Source organism: Cynocephalus volans, chromosome 9 (assembly GCF_027409185.1).
Source record: "Cynocephalus volans isolate mCynVol1 chromosome 9, mCynVol1.pri, whole genome shotgun sequence".
NCBI lineage: Eukaryota > Metazoa > Chordata > Mammalia > Dermoptera > Cynocephalidae > Cynocephalus > Cynocephalus volans.
Window position 1 is genome coordinate 17,500,364 of NC_084468.1, and position 21,210 is coordinate 17,521,573.

General features: G+C 35.0%; 1 protein-coding gene across 4 annotated transcripts in view; it reads left to right on the top strand.

Moving 5' to 3' along the window:
• Window positions 1–21,210, top strand: part of SLIT2 (slit guidance ligand 2) — a 361,007-nt gene that overhangs the window by 12,286 nt on the left and 327,511 nt on the right. For all 4 annotated transcript variants that reach the window (XM_063107731.1, XM_063107732.1, XM_063107729.1 and 1 more), the window contains exon 4: window positions 3,002–3,073. In XM_063107731.1, the coding sequence (XP_062963801.1) occupies window positions 3,002–3,073 (72 nt within the window). The remainder of the gene's footprint in view (window positions 1–3,001; window positions 3,074–21,210) is intronic.

Here is a 21,210-nt window from a genome sequence, read left to right on the forward strand (position 1 = left end):
CAATAAAGCTGTTTTTCCTAAGGAAAGGGGTGAAAAGAAAAGTTTCAGCATTCCATTATTTTGAAATATTGTTTAGGAATGTTTAGACTGTGTTTCATTGAGAGAAGTGATTCAGAGAATATGTTCTGGAGTCGCATCACTGAATTCAATCCTAGCTCTAATCCTTAAGCTGTGTAACTCTGTCCAGAACAGCAATAAGAATCACACCTACTCACAAGGACGTCGTGAAGAGTGTACACATTCTCATATAAAGCTCTCAGGACAACGACCCTCACATAGTAAGCTTAGTACGTGTTAGCTGTTATTTGTGGGGTTCATTAGGAACCACTGGGAATATGAAAATGATAATAATATTTAAGAAATAGACACTGCTTGCCCCCATCTGAAATATGTTCTTCCTTACAGTATATGAAATTATATTGATGTAGGTTTGTTCACAAGAAAGCTGGAAGCTGCTACCAGTCCTCTGCATATCTGAATTGGTTTACACACACTGAATTCCTTCCAACTTCTAGGTGACGCTGAGCATGTGTAGGATGGGAGGAGGGGGTAAGGAGGGGGATGGGAGGGAAAGGAGGTGACTGCTGTCTAGGGCACATCAAAGCAGATTTGAAAGTGGGGCTTTGGTTAGTTGGAAAGTGGCATAAAACCTGAGGCAAGCACCTCAGGGAGCATGTTGTAGGAAAGTTGGTCTAATGTCAAAGGAACATGCTAGGGCCTTGCTGAACTATATGAAAATGCAAAGAGAGCAGTCTATTCTTACTCGCCATTTCCTAAGAACATACTAAGTGCCAGGGAAGATTAGGAAGTGGTGAATGAGAACAGACTGCTTTCTTTGCCTTTTGATATGGTTCAAAACCTACTCAGTGAGAGGGAAGAAGGGAGGGGATACAAAGATTGAGTCCTTATACTTGAAGAGCTCACAGCCTGGTGGGAAAGAGACCAGTACACGAACAAATAAATACAGCATAAGGGACTCTTACTTACCAAATGCTGTGGGGACACAGCCCAGGGAGGTGCTAACTCTATGTAGGAGAATCAAGGGACTTTTCACAGAGGATGTAAGAAAGTACCATTTGTAGAAAAGAGAAAGCACTCCAGACAGAGAGCTGCTTCTGCAGGGACTAGGGGCTTGAAGAAGCGTGTTTGTTGTGGCTAGAAAATCATAGATGAGGTTTGTTAATCTGATGGTTTAGATCAGATTATGAAAACCCCAATCTTCCATTTTAGAAATTGGGATTGACTCTTTGGAAAAAATGTGGGTCCTTCCAAGACTGGTTGCTTTCCTAGAAACATTCTCATTAGCACTATTGCAAATTTTTGAAAACTATTTTTTTTAAGACAGTTGTAACACAGTCATAATTAAGCTATATTTTTTCAAAATTGTGAAACGATAGACTCCAGAAGTACTCCTTCCCTCGGAACCATGCCCAACAGAGAACGAGTAAATAAAAGCTTTTGGTTCCACTTTAAATTTAACCTTGTTATGTGCTTTATTTGTAAAGATTGGTTTAAGAGGAAAGTAAACCTGCCTTTTCACCACTAATTTTACTATTTGGCTCCTACTTGTCTTGGAATACTTTTTTTTATTAGTGTACATTTTGTTAACTGCTGATAATGTTTCTATAGATCACCAACTTCCTAATAATGTGAGTTTATGCAACAAATGTTGTGGTTACCATCATTGCTAATGGCATTTTAGAATTGGAAGAAGTTCTGCAGTTCACCTGGTCTAGCTTCTCACCTAATACTGGATTTCTTTTTATTACATCCTTTGCAGAGAAAAAAAAATGCATAACCTCTGCTTGAATATATCTGGAATAAGGAGTTGAGAGTTCTGAAGGCAGATCATTCCATTTCTTAATATCTAATTCATAGAAAAGTCTTTCTTATAATCTACTTTGTTAGGACTTAAATCACTGGTCCCATTTCTGCCCTCTGGAGACCAAATGAGTGTAATTCTGCTTCTACCTGATGACCCTTTACATATTACTATGCCCTCTCTTCCTGTCCTCAAACACTTATCTTTAATGCTTCTGATTTCTTCAGTGTGACATTAATTTCTGGACCTACTTACTCTTCTCTGGAGCTAAGGAGTGTGTAAATAATTTGTGTGCATTTTATATCAGCTTGTCATTTTATTTAGATTTAGGAAAAGCAGAGAAATAAACAATTATTTCTAATTAAATGTTAAGCTGTACACTTAAAACAGATGGGATTGGAATATTAGTACATCAGGGACAGAATGTGCCCACTCTTTATTTAGTAGGTGTTCATAGTCCAAAAGAACTTAGTTACAAATCATCAAGGTTTAAATTGAGTTAGAGTTGCAATAAAATATTTTTCTAAACCATTTAAAACATTCCAGTATCAGTTAAACATTTTAACACATTATTTAAAGTTTTTGACACTATTATTAGTTATAACTCTGAGCTTTAAATTTAGTTAAGGATTGAGAGCTGTGGCTTGAGGTTTGAACTTTGTTGGTTTCCTTCTGATTTTGCCTATAGGGACAAATCATTCTGACACTTTTTCATCCTTTTTTCCCCAAACTAAATGAAAAGCTAACAAAATTTTAATTTCCATCTCCCCACAATGTCTTGGCTAAAAATTTAGGCCATTTGGGACAGTGTATGAATTATTTTAAGACACCATTTACTGTGGTATTTCTGCTGTGTGTTGAAGTTGCTTAATTTGGACTCCAGAGTCTGTCATGAAATCCTTTCTCATTGTGTATATTCTGGTTGACTGATGTTGCACAGGATTTGAATTTAGAGTTTAGACCCCAGTAATCATCATCTGAGTAAACATAATGGAAATTGCTTTAAAGAGTCATGTAACAAAAGGTGTAACCAACTTTTGATTTTCAATGCTTGAATTCTCTTGAATGTCATTTCATTCTTTCCTGAAATACAGGGTGAGGCATGACACTACCAAATCACAGTCTCGTTGTTGAGTATTTTCTATGTAACATAAGCTTTGTTTTTGTTTTTCTCAAAAGGCGTTTAAACAGAAATCACCTTCAGCTGTTTCCGGAGTTGCTGTTTCTTGGGACTTCGAAGCTATATAGGCTGTAAGTAGACACACACAGTTATTGGTGCTTTGGGTAGTACCTTGTGTTTTATTAAATGTATTTTGGATCTGTTTCCTTGGACTGTCCTGGAATCTACTCACCAATATATTAATTGATTAAAAGTTTCCCTTTTTTTTTTCTTAAGTAAATTTATGATTGGTTTTCTAGTGGTTTCAATTGTTTTGTTTCATTAGCATTTAGTACTTTATGTATGTGTCATTGTAATTGTATAATTCCTTTTTGGTCATGTGACGATTGTGAGATTTACCTATTTCTTTATGGAAGCTTTTGATTAAGTTCTGACAGAAAGAATTGCTGTTGGGCTTCCTCTTAAGAGAAGGTTGTCAGTGTTTTCTTGCAAAGTTGGGCTTCTTAATGTCAGGTTTTTTGGTATGGTTTCTGTACTCAAGTAGTAGTGTTTATTAGCCTGAAAATATTATTATAAGATATTTAAGGAGAGTTTTAAATTTCCTCTTAAATGTTTCTTTTAAAGCCACAATTCCAAACTCTGCAATATGAGTGACTTTAAGAAAAGGTTTTCATATCAAATATGTCATACATTGTTAAAGGAAGTAGTTCTTTAAAGGAGCATAATATGAGTATTAGAGAGAATCAGCTTTTCCTCCCTGGAATGCTTGTTCGCTGACCTAATGTGTAATAGTGAAAACACATTTTTGAAAGCTTTTAAAATTAGATTTTCATCCAAATGAATAATTTTGTGCAGATGGGAGATAAGCTACAAAGTATTGGAAAAATAAATAGCAGTGATTATTGATGTTCGTGCATGTAGTGAAAAAAGTGCTGGGTTATGCAGAGTAAATTGTTCAGAGTGGCCCCCACTTGGACGATGGGGGGAGTCCCATATGGTAGAGTTTGTAGAGAAAGGGAGCATATTACTTTTTTCAGAACTTGATTTCCTAGCCAAGGCTTTGTAGACTACTAGTTCAATAAGGTTATCAATTCCAGAAATAGGACTGTCCTCCCACACTCTTTCCTACGTTATAGCCAGGAACTCTGTTAAGTCCTCCTGATATCTGAACTCACTGTAGAGGGAACTCTCCCAGCTGACATACACATATTCTCTCGAGTCAGACTTTTCTGACATTGTTCTTTTAAGGATAGCCGAAGTTGCTATTTCTCCTCTTCTTTGTGTCCCTATTTTGAACTGGCCCATTTAAGTAAATTTTAAAAAATCAAATAAGGAAATCTCAGAACTGCCTTTTTAACAAAAATTCTCTAGGGACTTTTTTTTTTTTCTTTACAAAGAAATATGGTATAGGTTGCTATAAAGATTTTATGTTTGTGTAACAGTTGATACATACATTTAAATATTTGTGCTTAGTTTCTAAGAAGGGCCAGCGTTGGTTTTAATAGTTTTCCACTTTTTGCTTTAGTTATTGATGGAGGAGATTTTAAAGAATCGACTTTGAGGCTAGCGTACAATAAGCACTGTTAAACTACTCCTTTGCTAGTAGTGTGCTTATAAAAACAATGCATAAAAGTCTAGGAAGTTGTTTTCTATGTACTGTAAAAATAGAATTTATATGAATGATTGTTATCAGGAATTAAAATTAAGCAGAATAGGGAAAAATATACGAAGTAACTTCAACACTATTTCTGAAAAACAAGACTGTTTGATGTTTAGTTCAGAAGTACTTGGGTTAATTTTCTCAGGAGTTTCCAGGTGGTGTAATCCATTGCAGAATCCCTCATCAGTAAATTATATTCTATTTGACATCTACCCTCTTTGACATTATCACATAGTGGACCCAGAGATTTTCTCTTATGTTTTGTTATGATTTTATAACTTTATGAAGCTGCTATGTGAAACAGACTTGAAATCATTAAGAAGTGAATTAAAGAAACAGAACCCATACAACTTTAAAACAATGTTTTCTAATTAATTAAAGTCATGCTAAAGAAAATGGGAAAATGTGCAACTAGAAAATGTATTCAGAATTTTTATGGGCCTGTTTGGCTCAAAGGATTTCCCCTGGGGAGTAATGGCAGCTAAAGTTGTGTTCATGAGGTGGGGCTAGTTACAAGAATTTTGAAATTCCTTAACTTATAGCTTGATGGCTTAATGTTTGATATTGACAGTGTCCCTCTTTACTTGGGATTCGACACCTGACATAGGCACAGGATACACATAGAAGCCTAGAGGTGTAGCTTTTAACTGCATCATCAAGTCAGAAACCTTTTGAATTGAGGAACTGGGTCCTCACATGAGTTAGACTTAGTTGAATTGTTAACAGTGATATTTCTCTTGAGAGGATAAGTTGTAAGCTATCTGTGAACACTTTTTTATGACAGTGATTAATAATTAAACAACCACCATCAAGAGTCTTTAGTAAAGGAACAAAGGCTTGTGGAGCTGACTATAGGGCTAGTGTAATTACAGAGCAAGCATAAGGGTTCAAACTTTCTTCATATGATACAGATACCTAAGAGCTCACCTAAAACAAATATTCTAGAAGATGGGAAAATATGCACAAACCTACATGGACAAGTGTCCTTTCAAATGTTCATTTAAAAATGAATCTTTTTTTTCAAAAGAAGGATAAGTGACAGAACAAAGGATGCAGGATTTTTGACAAATAATGAGGAAAAAACATTGGCACACGGAAAGTATTTAACTGGTTGCTGCATAAATATATTAAGCAAGCCATTATTGTCCTATTATGTAATGTGATAGGGCCATACATATCTAGAACTCATAAAAAATTATAATTTATTTTCTCTAGAAATTGTTGTACGATACTAATTAATATCTCAAATTCTATCTTTTACCCATACTTTATACTATAATACTATATTTTCATGATCTATCACCAATAGAAAAGTTTACTAGTTTAATATACAGTTTATATACTGATGTTTGATTAAAGCTAGTCTGATTTACTGGACATTATGCAGATTTTCTTTGAGTTTTTGTAATGAATAATCACTTGATTCTTGGCTGAATATGAGATGCTAGGGGAAGAAGCACACATGCTTTCTGTGGAATCTAAATGCATTATAAAAGAAAAAGAGGGTACACTGTATATGAATTATGATTCGACACGGTTGGTTGCTGCTAGCAGCCAAGTATGCTTTTCCTTTGCTGTCTGCTCCAATTTCGCTTTGGATGGGTTGAGAGTGCACTGCATGTTCAGGTCAAGATGTTTGCTCAGAAATAGTAGTACAGTTGCAGCTGTGTTTGCTGGAGAAGGAGACTAGTTTAAATAGCATTACCATTTATCCAGTCCATTAACAGAACTCTGTAAAATAATACCAACTCTGCATAAACTACAGGACAGTGTAATAAAATTACAAGCACTTGTTGACAGATGGAAAGTGTAAGTAAGGGAAAGTAAAGCAAAGGGCTATAGATTGGAGGTTAAAAGAGACAGCACATAGTTTTCTTAACTTGCATAGAGATGCTGTCCTCCCTTTTGCTTCTCCTCCAAAACCGAGGTTATTATGATTATCCTGACTGGAGAAAATTATTTTCAGAGAAATGTGGAACTGGTTAACTAAAAAAGAGATTGCTGTGTGTTTTGAAATGATTGATTATGATCAGTTGAAATGTATGAGTGGCATATACAAATCTTTCTGATAAATGTAACCTTAAAGGTGGCTTACTCGTGACTGATTCACACATTGCAACTTGAGTTTGCAACGACTAATCCGGGCTTGTTAGAGAGGAATTTCACTGGTAGTACTGTGGTTAGGCATTTGGTTATAAATATTTGTTTTGTGGTTTTCAGTTTATTTCTTTGAGTATTGTTATATTTACCCAGACTTCTAACATAAGCTTGAGTATTCAAAGCACTTTGCAGAAACTCATTTTTCACTTGTATCTACCAAATCAAACCCAAACAAACAAAAATAACTACATATGTCCCAGTGACACATTTCCTTTACTTCTTGGAATAAAAACTTTTTATTTCTCATTCACAAGTAGCATTTATTATTCCCCAGTGGGTTTTAGAGGCAATAAATTGTCTAACATTATAAAGAGTATTTTGGAAGCCAAGGACTCTCTTTATGGCCTTGTGAATACTTACCTGAGACAATAGATTTTGACCACTTAATTTAATTGGCCAGGTCTCAATACATTTGCTCTCAGATAGGATCTCAGATTCTCAAAATTGCTTTTGATAACAATAATGATCATGACTTTTTAAAGAGGATAACTTAATTGTTTGTTTTCTTAAAGTAAAAAAATTAATTTGCTAAGCATAACAAATGTACAATTAAGCTGTCTTTACTTCCCTTTCTTCTACTCCCATAGAGGAACCTTAATTTTTTTTTTTAATAGTTATAATAGTAACACATGCTCATTGTAAAATGTTTAGGAAATTCAGGTAAATAGAAAAGAAGGAGTAGAAATTATCATCTCACCACTCACATATAACCACTGTTATACTTGCCAATTATTATTATCTTAGTTTTATTTTTTATGGTTATGCATGTAAATACTGTTATACATATATTACACAAACAATTTTTTTTCTTAATATCCCCAGGGTCTAGTGTAAGGCTTGACCTTTAGAAGCTCTCAGTAAGTGTTTGATTTATTGAATTAAATCTCTGTTGGGTTCAGCATTTGTAACTTGAACAAGCAAATAGTAACTCTGGGACAGCATTATGAATAACAGAGAAACAAATTAAACTTAAAGGATAACTTGGCTAATTAAATGTTTGGTCCCTTTAGGTTTTCTAAACATTGAAGGGTTTCGGTAGACACAGTACATTCAAACAGATCTATTTTTCACCTAAGCAAAATATACCTTAACTTAATACAATGCTATACTTATATAAAACTAACCTCCCAGTTCTTGGATGTCAGCTTAGTCTCATAGGATTCTTGTAGTCAAGCATAAAAGCAGAATACGACAGTGGAGTCCATGTAAAAACTCCTCTTGAATTAATTTCTGCCAGCTCTGATTAAAGTGTGGGCTACCAGAGGTGTCAGGTGCCATAGTTTCCTGCTTCATTTTACTCTTGGCCTGTTTGGCCCCTGCCACAATAAATCTGACAGTGGTTGTGCAGGAATTGCAGGTTACAGTTGCTACGGTTACCGTTGTCCAGCCAGATCGACATCATTACTCATCTTGCAAGCCGATGTGATAGCTACCGCTGATTCCTGTTGCTGAGGCTGCCTAAGTGCTGAGGATGAAGAAAGTTCTTCAGAAGGTGGCGTGTCTGTGTTATAATCTGGTGTAAGGAAACACGATTTGTATTGTGTACTGATTCTTTGCTAAGGGGAACAGACTGTCTTTGAAAATAAAGAACAAATACGAGAGAAAAAATTTAAAATAAAGCATTAACTTTCAGTGATTAAAATACCAAATCCTTGGGCCGAGCCCGTGGCGCACTCGGGAGAGTGCGGCGCTGGGAGCGCAGCTGATGCTCCCGCCGCAGGTTCGGATCCTATATAGGAATGGCCGGTGCACTCACTGGCTGAGTACTGGTCACGAAAAAGGCAAAAAAAAAAATAAATAAAATAAAATCCTTTATTAGATACTAAGTAACTTATTACTTACTTCTTATTATCGTGCCGAAGGGACTCTGTTTTTACCACTTAAAAAAGTGGAAAAATACTAGGAGTATTTAATTTTAAAATGTTACTATTACATAACCAAAGGTTTGTTTTTAAGTAGGTAAGCAAGAGACTTGATGTCTAGATCTGTGAATACAGTTCCTAGTAGCCATTATCATTTGCCATGAAAAAAAAAGTGCAAACCATTGGATAGGACCTATTTTTAATTTTGCTTTTTAAATCAACGTGTAATCCTATGATTTAAAGATTATAAATTCAATGACGATTAAGATTATACTGGAGATTTTGCCAGGCCTGGTGTTGATAGTTTCTACTTCAGAGGGATCACTAGTAGAGGCTTGTTGCTGGAGAAGGCCAAAAACTGGCAGGTTTCTGCTGTTGCCAACCCACACAGTGAACTTTCTGAGTGTGAAATCCACAGCGTAGTCTATAGCATAGGAAAATCAGGTGCAAAAAGGTTTGTTCCACTCAACTTATACTTACTGAAATGGTTGCTTTCCCAAATGTAAATGTTTCTGTTCCCACTACCAAGTACTCGTGATACGCCAACTTGGGTTTGAAGAATCTGTGATAGATGTTTGGGGTAGACACTGGTATAATATGTGATATTTGTGGGCCTGGGCCATTGCTAACATCGGACCTGTAATATGTAAATTAAAGACTGGAGAGTTCATCAAGAGTGATCCTGTTTTCTAAAATGTGAATTTAAGTATATAATTTTTATATTAAAAAGCTATTGTTTATACATATAGTCAGGTAACATTTAAAAATTTGACTGTAAATTGTGAAATTGCCACTGCAATTGCACAAATACAATTTGGGGACTAAAGTTTACATAAATTTTTTTGTAGGAATAAGTGACAATAGGGTTTTATTTATATTTAAGTAATTTTAATGTATTTACATATTTACATTATGTTTTAAGAAACTGAAATAAATTTAGTTTAGAACATAAGAGAGGTGGTATAAATTAACAGTGCTTGCTTAGATATTTACGGTTCTGTTACCTTTAGAAGTCAGTTGACAGCTCTGTAGTCCAGTTTTCTTATTTGTAAAATGGGAATGACCGTACTCTTTACCTTGTGTAAATAGTATATACTATATAATACAGATAAATAGACTATGTAAAAACTGGATGTGTAAATATATAAAATGTATAAGAAATTACATGTGTATTATTTGCTTTCATTGCAAATAAGAGCATAATAATAGTCACTCAGATGTCCTTGCAACTTGCCTTCAGTCAGCAAAGTTTCTGATTCTGTTGCAACACCCTCTTGTATTTATCTTCAGTGTATAACACATAAATATGCATAGCCACATAATTTTTTTACCACTACAAATTGGCATAAAATGTACATTTGTACCATTTTATTTCTCTCTACTTGGCTACAGAAGGTACATTATGGCCAGGGTATTTGTAATGAGATCTCCTTACACTTTCCCAGTTGATGATTCATACAGTTTTAAAATTCATGTATAAGGTGAATTAGGGATAGAAATGAACAGACCATGACTCAGGAACTATTTATGTTAGTCTGCATATTTAGATTGCTGTTTTAATGATGTGCTTTTCCTGAATGACAAAATAAAGGAAAAATACAAATTAGTTAGACAATGTTGAGTGAAGTCCTTAAACGAAAGGTAAACTATTCTGAAAGTTGCTCAGAAGATTTACAAAAGTTGTTAAAGAACATTTTTTCTACTAATGAAAATTTCAGTTTTTGAAATGATAAAAGAAAATCCATTAGTCTTGTAATATGTAAATATGATTTGAGCTGTGGAACATTGTCATCTTTACATAAACTGAACATGTGATTTTAAGTTCATTTTTAGACAACAAATTATGTCAAAATGTAGTCCAAATTGCAAACCTTTTGGCACTTTGAATTTTAGCCATGTTCTATAATGAAATAGATTTAAGCCAGAAGTCATTTTTTGTCCAGAATTTCTCATAAGTTCATAAGCATTGCAGTTAGACAAATGTGATATATTCCCTCATTACCTGTTATTCATAAACAAGTTCATTGCCATCACTAAATTCTTTATGGAGGGTTAACCTTAAAATATTTGACAAATTCTGACATAAGAAACCTTTGGATAGAAGTTCAAAAAGAAACTAAATCCCAGAGAAGCAAGTGATAAAAACTAAAGACCTATCCGTGGCAACACCCGTGGTCTAGGGTACAATATAATGGTGTGAAATGTTATTAAGAGAACATCTGTGCCTCTTGAAACATTCCCCAAATGAATGTTTACAGCTAAGTATGGCAACTTGATTTAAGTGTTAAAAAAAAAAAGAAAGGAGAAATAAATAAGTCTGGAAACAGAATGGGAAAAGATAGCTTTGCCCCCATCATGGTAGGTTTCTTCTACTAGTGAAAGATTAAAGCTTGATGTATGTGAATAGCTGAGAACAGCACAGAGAAAGGTTGATTGCTTCCCCTCCAACAGTTCCAATTGATTGAAAAAAGCCTAATTTAAAGTTCTGTTTGTTCTATGTCTTAAACCATCAGAATTCTCTTTTAGGACCAGAGGAATGCTCTGGAGGAAAAAGAATTCAAGGATAAAAAGTCATTGCAAGCCAACAATTGTTCCTAATCCTCACAAAATGCTGGAGAAATTAAATTTATTCTTTATTGCTCAAAGTGTTACCTAGGTCACTGGGCGATGGGAAAATTGGACTGGAAGTCGAGTAGGCGCAAGCTTTGTTTTGTGTCTAGATGCTTAACCTTAGACACGACAAGCCATATTAGAGTGTTGTGGGAACTTGGTTCACAGCATTAACACCAAGACTTTTATTACCCCGGATTTATAATAGGCTGTGCTGTCAGGAGATGAAAATGTTGTGTTTACATTTCAGTGTTAAATGATCATTTAATTAACACCTAAGGGGAAAAAAAAACTTGTGAAATTCTTAGCAGCTTTTACTGTTGGTTTCCTGGGAGGTTTTAATATCCATGTTTCATTGAGATTTCTTTTTGTAAGTAGAGACACAAAAGACATTATAAACTTTTTAAAGAAGATAAACAGTTTAACCTTGACCCTTTTTCCCTAAAATATTAATTTAAATTACATTTAATATCTGATATGTTTATTGAAAAGGTTTCTAGACTAATATTAAAAATACATCTTAATTAAACTCTTCACTTTTGTGTAAACACTTAATATGTAAGTATTATTTAATTTACACTCTAAATTTTCTACTGTAAAACATTTGAACTTACTAATGAGTTTGTCTTAAGAAGTTTAATACATTTAGAATACTAATTATAAACATTTTATATCTTTTAAACTAGCACTATAATTACATTGTTCTAAGAATCTGGCTCAAAGTAGGTATTCACAAGCAAACAAATTCTTTGGGGAAAAGGTACATTATTATTTAATTTGGAGATAGTTATTATCATGATGAAAGAGGTTTATATATAGACAACAGGGAAGAATGATGCCATTAATATGAAAATTCAAATTCACTTCATTAATTTCTAAAAGATTAGATATTATCAAATGCCTTAATTTACTCTTGATCTTTTATGAGACAGTTAACTAGATAGTCTTGTGGCAAAGTGAAGATATTTGGAAAATGTAACATGTACTGTCAAGAGCACCTGCATACTTATTAACACTTTTAAGATGTTTTTCTAACAGTATTATTAGGATTTATATCTGTTTCTCCTCTCATTTTATCTGAATATGAAACTTCATATTCAGATATAGGAAACATTTTAAAATATTTACCAAGTTACCTGCTGTTAAAGTAAAGTCTTTCTTAATTTTTCCAGAAACGAACATGCCATTGTAATCATTGTAATGTAATTTTTTAAATCTAAGTATGCTGTTTGTATTCATACTGAAACAAAAAAAAATGCTTATCCCTGTTTTTTTTTTTATTTTTAAGTTTAAATTCAAATGCTTCAGGATAAAACCTACCTTCTGTATTATATGTGTGAGAAAGAATGCATGAAAAATTGAATATTATTAAAATCTCTTCAAAGAAAGCCTTGCTTTGAATCAATAATTATATTCTCATTCACAAAACACTGCTGAGCATTATATAGCATGTGGTATGAAGTTATATGCTCTCCTTACTTTTAGCAATTTTCAGCTTTTCAGAAAAACTTTTCTCATTTTTTTTTTTAACCTGCATTGACCATTTTCTTCCCAAAGCTACCAGCTTCTAGTCACAAAAACCCACGACTAGAAATATTGTTTAAATTTTATCTCCTTTGCGTAAGGATCCGCTTTTCGGTTGAGGTAGCTTAAGACAGAAAATATTCAGAAGTTTAAAAGCATAAAAGAGAAAGAGAGGAATAACAAAACCTGTTTCTGTATAGCCAGCATATTCTAAATGATATAGTTTATTATACCAACTGATATTTGAAGCCTGCCAGGTGATGTGTGTGTTGGAGGGGGAGATTGGGAGATGGGCATACTGAGAGCTAGAGAAACATAAACATTTTGTGAATGATCAAATGCTTAAAGAATAAGAATTTAGGGAAATTATAGGAAATTTCACTTAACATAGATAAATGTGTTGCTTTTATACTAAGAAAGGCAATGCTATGCTTTTAAACGGAGAGTCAGTGTTAAAACTTCATGCATTAGTTATTTTGAATCTCTGCTTAGAAACTAAAAAGAAAAATTCTAGTATTCATTTTTGATAAGTGTCCAGGTTTATTTCTTAAAAAATAGGTATAACTGTTCTATATACAATTATGCTATAACAAATATATTTGATAGTTACTCTAATAAACTAATTTATATATTGAGGTTGGGAGATAAGATATCTAGAAATACTCTGTCTTCTGCTGGGCAGTGATGTTTAATTAAAATTAACTTCCCTTTTATATCAAACTCTTTCACCTGGCTTTGAAGACTCACCATAATCTAGTTCTACATTACCTCTTCAAACTTCTCATTGCTATGGCAGCATATGCGGGGTCTTCAAACAGTTCCTGAAAAGATTTGTATTATCTTTTAATTCTGTTTTCCCACAACCTTTTTGAAGCACCCTCGTATATGCTGCTGCTCAGGCAAGCAGGTTTTCCTGCTGCTGCTGCCCGGAAATTCCCAGCACGTTTCTGGACTCCTTGCCTCCTGTTACAGAAGCATAGTTTACCCTACTCATATAAGCCTCAATTCTTTTATCAAACTTTTCTCAACTGCTTCAGTTACCTTCACATAATCATTTCTTACAATGTAGTGGTTATGAGTACAGACTCAGAGTGCCTGGGTTTGAATCACTTAATGTGTGACCTTGGAAATGTCACTCAATTGCCTGCCCTGAGTCTCAGTTTCTCCTTGTGTAAAATGAGGGTAGTAATAAAATATACATCATGGAAGTGTTGTATGGAGTAACTTATTCACTCAGTGAACAGGGCCTAGTACAGTGGTTGGCAGATAGTGAGTACTATGGACTTTGTTTTTGTGCTTGTTTTGGTTTTCTGTCTTGCATAATGTGCTGCCACATATTATTCTGTAATCATAACGTGAGTTAACTTTGCAGAGACTCCTTTCTTACATTTATTTTTGTTTCACATATCTAGCCTAGTTCAGGTTGGTCAATAAATACTTTTTGACTTAACGGCTGACAGAAATTAAGCCTGAGAAAGACGCTAACAATGAATTGAATTTGGAATTACATATGTTGTGGTGCTCAAGGAACACTGGATTAGAAGTCAAAAGATTTCTACTAGTTGCATTTCTGGCTCTGCTGGTCACTAGCTGCAGACCCTGAACAGAGTTACTTGATCTCTTTTTGAGGATCAGTTTCTTGACTTATAAAACATGTCGTAGGTCAGATAAGAGAGGACCATGCCTGAGGTGTTGGTTCACCATCACGTTACCAGAATTTAGCGTAAGGCCTCCAAGCCTCTAGGGGATGTTCAGAAATAATTGAGGGAAGGGGAGGAGATCAAAATATATCTAAGATTTGTTCTATTTCTTTTCCAAAAACTTATAGGGAACTGATCACAGAACTTGAAAGGATTATAATGGTAAAATTATTCCTGGTAATAAAGAAGGAATTAGAAAATTAGGTTGTGGATGAGTGATTTCGAGATTGTGCTCTTTCCTAATAGCAATTTAAAAAGTAAAGGCAGTTTCTTTGCTAGATAAATATAGCCTGCTTAGGTTTTGCATGGCTTTGCTATTAAATGTGAATTATTTGAAGGCTTATGTCAAATATAAAATAATAATAAAAAAAGCGATTAAAGAAGATTTGGTGGTTATGCGTTATTAAGCGGTTATCTTGATACTCAATAGTACTTCGATAGGAGGTAAGTGGTGGTCTACTGAAGTAGTCTCAATAATCACCTCTCAAACCTCGCTAATGGTCCCATGAAGAAATGTGTTGAAATTCAAACAAGGCAAATCTAGAGAGAAGAATGGAGTTGGTCGATGAGGGTTTATATGTTCATATTTGTGTTATCATCTTTTCTGTTAACAGGCTTAAAAGCAGGGACCATCATTTTTTGTAATTCTCCCTTGGACATGCATTGTGCACACTGGACAATTAATTTTCCTGACCTTTTGAGGAGAACAGACTGGAACCTGAATACCCTGAAGGCAAATGGGATCTGGAGTGTATTTCTAAGAGGCAAGCAGCTCTCTGAGTTGGTGTGGTTTTCTTCCCCTTTCTTTAAGGGAATGAATTCCACACCTAATGAATACTTTCATGGAAAGTTGTTAAGCAGGTACTCCAAGTGATCACCCTGGATTCTTCTTTTATTACACAGGAACGTGAGGGTATGAGAAAGCAACAAAGTTACATTTGATAGAAGGAAATACCTTTATTCCTCTCCCCACCCACCGTGTAATCCCCTGGAATTTAGATGACGTGGGTAATTACTACAGCAAATAATGTGTTTGAAAAAGTGAAGTTGTATGAACAAGAATAACACTTGTAGCTACAATAATTATGTTAAAAATGACAAAGTATATCAATCATCATATTTCAGGGCAAGAGTTTTTACCTAAGGGGGGGTTGGGCAAGCATTTTTCCTGAATTCCTGTCAATCTCACAATGAAGCATGACACAGCAGGCATTATTACCTGTATCATCAACATTACAGTTTGTTCTTTTCTGAGTTACAGATATCACTCTTTTGCCCTCAGATAGGGTACTAGATCAAAATCAGATGAACATGAACTACATGTGAAAGTGGGGCAAAGTGAAATTTAGAAGTACCTGAATTTTATTCAGATGGACAAATGCTATTCTTCAATTGCTTTCCATTTAGAAGACATACCCTAATTTACAGAGAGAAGAGTGGTATAAAACAACAGTCCAGTCCAGATATTGCTCCTGGATTGAAGAACACTATTCAAATGTAGGTGAACATGTTTTGATAGAGGTTTAGTTATTTTAAAATAAATGTTTTAAAGTCTTCTGTGTGAGAACCTTTACACAATACTTATTTTAGTTGTATTTTTATAAGATGATTCAGTTTCAAATTTTTTAAAGGATAGTTCTTCTCACTAATTCTAAGCCTACGCTTTTCTCATGCCTTGTATTTACTGCTATACTAATTTTATATTGTATTTTATTTTAAAGAAGTGATTCCTGAAATGTGCTCCCTAGTGATCCAGGAGAAAAGTATTCTGTGGTCAAATGTGTTGGGAAGTAATGGAAGTCATATCCCCTGTGGTGACTGCGGTGTACGATTGTGTATTAATGTGTAAGGCATACTACAATAAAGAAATTTGTTTTAACTTTTTAAAATTTGTTTCCCAAAGTTATTTGACTATATAGGGCCACTTCCTGTTTATACCAGTTAATCCAAATAGCAAGAGCAGCCTTTAGCTGTTCCAAAGAATGAATACTTTATGTCAATTCTGATTGAGATTCCCTTAAAATAGAATCTATTTTGGACATAGCATGTTCAGATATAAATTATTTTTTTGTACCAATGTTGTCAGGTGCATCACTTTCTGTCGTGCATTGGCCTGATAAATCTGTTCCTCCCAACCCACCTTTGAAAATGGACTTGGCATTCTGTTGTTACCTCCACAGATAGAGAAACACAGATTCTTTTGTATCAATTTTTATTAACTTAGCACCAGTACTTACTTTAGGTATTTGTTTATAGATATTTGTTGCATGCAACACACAGACACACACATACACACACACAGCCACTATTTACCATTTTAATGACTTTAATATTTTGTGGCTTAACTCTTCATGCTTCCCTGCCTCTGACATTGAAACACCTGAAGTCCTTTGTGGAGCACCTGCTGTTCAATGAAGTGAGCATCTTCTAAGCTGTGAGCATCTTCTAAGCTGGATATAAACTTGCAGGAGTATTGCTCACTCTACAAAGAAGATGCTGGGGCCAAAAGCATTTTATGAACAATGTGTAGATAGTTGGGGGACTTTGAAAAAAAAATCTCAAAGCTAATTTGTTCAGTATTGTTGTTCCACACCCATTTTACTAGAACTAACTGACAAAATAACTTAGATATGAGGGATTAGACAGAGAAGTAAGAATAAATAGACAAAACAGCATTATAAATCTAGAAAGATAGCATTTTTAGTACTCCCAGTTGGTGCTTCTCACCAGGACACTTATACTGATCATTACTAAAAATTACTGTCCCTTCTCTTCATCCCCCCGGCATGTTGCTTTGACTGCCAATTTTTATTTATATTAAATATTGGGGGCAAAGAAATCAAAGAAAAAAGGAACACAAGCCTACATTAAGACTCAAACAAAACTACTTCAAAGCCTAATTAATATTAAATGGGATTAACAGAAATAATTCACTTCAAATTATACCCAATATTTACAAACACATTTATTCTTTGGATTTTATTAAATGCTTAAAATAATCTATTTTGCAATAGTTTATGTTCCCTCTGCATAAAGAAGCAGAGTACCCCAGCCTTCCCTTTCTCCTTCCCTGTTTTATTTTTCTCCTTAGGCTCCAACATCATGGATCATCCTGTATATTTTACTTATTTACCTTGTTGTCTGTCTCTCCCAATTAAAATAGAAGCTAGAAGAATTGTAAAGATAGCGAGTAGCAGGAGATGTACAAGAAATATGGGCTGAATGAGTGAATGCGGGCTTTGCAACAGATTGCCAGAATGTGAATCCTAGCTCAACATTTACTGCGTGTGTGATGGAGAATGTTAACTCCTCTGCCTCAATGTCCTCTTGTTTAAAATGGGAGTAATTAAAGTATCAGTATCACAGAGACATTGGGAGGATTAAGTGATGTAATGCATCTGCTGCGGAATTCTGATAAAGTTAACTTTTATTCATAAATCAAATGTCTTGAATTGGTTGAGGAGAAATAACCATGCATTTTCCATCATCTTCAAATCATTTTCTTTCTTTCTTTCTTCTGTTTTAATGGAGTTCTCCATTTTCATGGAATTCTCCCTCTTTCCAGTCCTGCACCTGAGATGTTGAAAGCCTGCCTAGCTTTGCTACCAGTCGGGCACTGCTTTACTTCCTCTCAGCAGGGATCACTGTCACTCAGAGGGTGTCACCCCCCTTTTTGGGGAATAGGGCCCCTGCCCTTGTATTACTGTTCAATACCAAACAATAGACACCTTCCTATATGCTGAGGTTTTTGCTTACTTTTTAATAGCACATTTAATCCATAAGCCCTACATTAGCAAATTAAAAATATGCTGCTGTGACTAAGTCTAGCATTTTACTAAAACTGTTTAATACTTACATTATGATTATTAGTTTACTAACAACATCTGCTCCATAGGTTGTACACACCTGAGGCCTTGGGCATATTTATCTCTGTTCACCATGGATCGGTGTTCACATGTCGTGGGCCCTCAAATGTTTATGGGCAGAAGAAAAAAATGCAGAAGTGAAATGGTCTACTGAATCATTCTTCATGGTAAATGAGCTACAGAAAGTATCTGAAGCTTTATCTTTTTTACATCTTAGCATTTGTTCTTCCTTGATAGCATTTAAGTTTAAAGAGGATAGCAATCAGTAAACTTGTTCAATCAATATATCTAAGTGCTTATGCATAGGTACCGATTTTTATTTCCTCACTGTGCTGTGGAGCATCTACTCTATTTATGAAAGACTGAAGAGAGGCCTATTCTATACCGCCGTTTATACATTTGTCAATTCCTTTTAGTATGTTCACACATTTGTGTGCGTGTGTGTGTGTGTGTGTGTGTGTGTGTGCATGAACAACTGTGTGTGTGAAGAGATTTCATTTGGTTTTGTTTAATTTACAAATAAAACCATATTACTACAAAATTGTTACAAACTGAAATCGCTAAAATGGTAGGAAGCAATTGAGGCAGATAGTTTAATCTCATCCTTTTGTGTCCTTCCATGGGTTGCTAAGGCACAGCTTACATCATTTAATGTGCTTCCACAATTCTTTGCCATTCTAGAGCATGTACTTCTGACATTTTTATTAGGCTTTTGTGTTTGGTCACTGTATTAAATCCAGCAATTTATTCCTTTCCACTTAAATTGCCTCCCTCGTACAAGGGGTGGAGAAGAATTCACAGTGCCTGCACATGAAAGGCCATTATCTTATCTTAGCAAATCCTGCCACACAGACAGTGAATCATGATAGCTCGGTCATGAAATATGGAACTGTATCATAGAGGGCAAGATAGTGGGAGTGAGGCCATGATGGGGCCTAGGACGTGGGAAGTGGTGAATCATCAGCTGCAGCAAAAGTTAGCAACCCTTTGCTGAGCCTGGCCTGAGAGACCGTTTTGGTGATAGACTGAAAGTGGCATCCTGTAGTGTGCTTTGACTACCGTGATTGACTTGTAGCTTGTAGAAACTATTCAGGAGACCCCATTGCTATTTTTCTTGCCCCAATCAAAGCACCTCTTCTTTTATTTTTTTATTTTTTATTTTCTGGTTTTTTTGTAAAGAAAATATTTCAAAGAGGAGGAAGTGATCAGCTCTGACAAATGTTGCAGGCAGATCATGTAAGATGAGGCCTATGAATTCACCACTGGATTTAGCAAGGTGGAGATCACTCACTGGTGACCTTGTTAATAGCTGATTTAGTGAAGTGGTGATGATTGGAGGGAGTTTAAGAGAAAATGGAAGAGGGGATTTAAGGCAACACAGTAACAAATAAACACAATTGAAGGTTATTTCTTATACAGGCCAGAGCAGCTCCAGACTGGAGGGCAGTTGGACATAACATTCAATTCAGTTATCCAGGGACCATACCAATGGTGTTCTGCCATTTCCAACATGGATCTTGGATTACTCTGGGAAACACTGTCCCCATCAACTAGAAGAGAAAATAAGCTTGGAGGAACATGCTTGAAAGGTTTATATAGAACCGATGATGGTTTTTATGGAATACCAGTGGTGTATTCCTAAATATTGGCTAAATGGTTTACTGCTGAAATTCCAGTGGCTATAACTCAGCCACATGGCTAGATCTAAATGCAAAGAAAGCTCAGACTGTGAGGTCAGGAAGGGAGGAATCAAATTTGATGAACAGCTGGGCAGGCCAGTAGAGAGAACTCTTTCAAGGAGTTCGGCTGTAAAGGGCAGCTGAGAAACAGTAAAAGCAAGAAAGTGTGACAGAATCAAAAGAGGATTTTCTTTTAAAGGGAAATTTACTTAAATTGTTTGTAGCAGATTATAATCAAGCAATTTAAGTACTGTTTAGTGTTCCTAAACTACTATTTTTTCTTTTTTCTTATTGAAATATAATTGATTACACATATTTGTGGGGTACAAAGTTGACTATCAGCAGTTGTGTACAATATGTGATGGTCAAATCAGTATAGTTAGCTTATTCATCATTATAATACATAATCATTCTTTGTGTCCATTAACCAATTTTTCATTAATTTCTCCCCCCCACCCCCCTTTCCACTTCTAGTAAACACATTTCTGTTCTCTCCTTTTAAAAGTTCAACATATTTTTGTGATTGTTGTCTCTTTCTTTCTCTCTTTATTATTTATTTGTTTATTTATTAATTCAACTCCCACTTATGAGTGAGGACATGTGGTGTTTCTCTTTCTGCACCTGGGTTATTTCACTTAACATAATTTTCTGTAGGCTTATCCATGTTGCTGCAAATGGCAGAATTTCATTCTTTTTTATGGTTGAATAGTATTCCATTGTGTATGTATACCATATTTACCTAGTGCAGTCATCCATCAATGGACATATGGGTTGGTTCCATGGCCTGGCTATTGCAAATAGAGCTGCAATAAACATGGGAATGCAGGAATCCCTTTGACATGATAATTTCCATTCCTTTGGATATATACCCAGTAGTGGAATTGCTGGGTCATATGGTAGTTCTATCTGTAGTTATTTAAGGAATCTCCATACTGTTCTCCATAACAGGTGCACTAATTTACAGTCCCATCAACAGTGGAACCTTTCTCTGTAGCCTTGTCAGCATTTGATATTCTCTGTCTTTTTGGAAATAGCCAGTCTTACTCAGGTGAGATGATATCTTAAAGTGATTTTGATTTGCATTTCCCTGATGTTTAGTGATGTTGAGCATTTTTTCACATACCTGTTGGCCATTTGTATGTCCTCCTTTGAGAGATGTCTATTCAGTTCCTTTGCCCATTTTTAAATTGGATGATGAGGATGATGA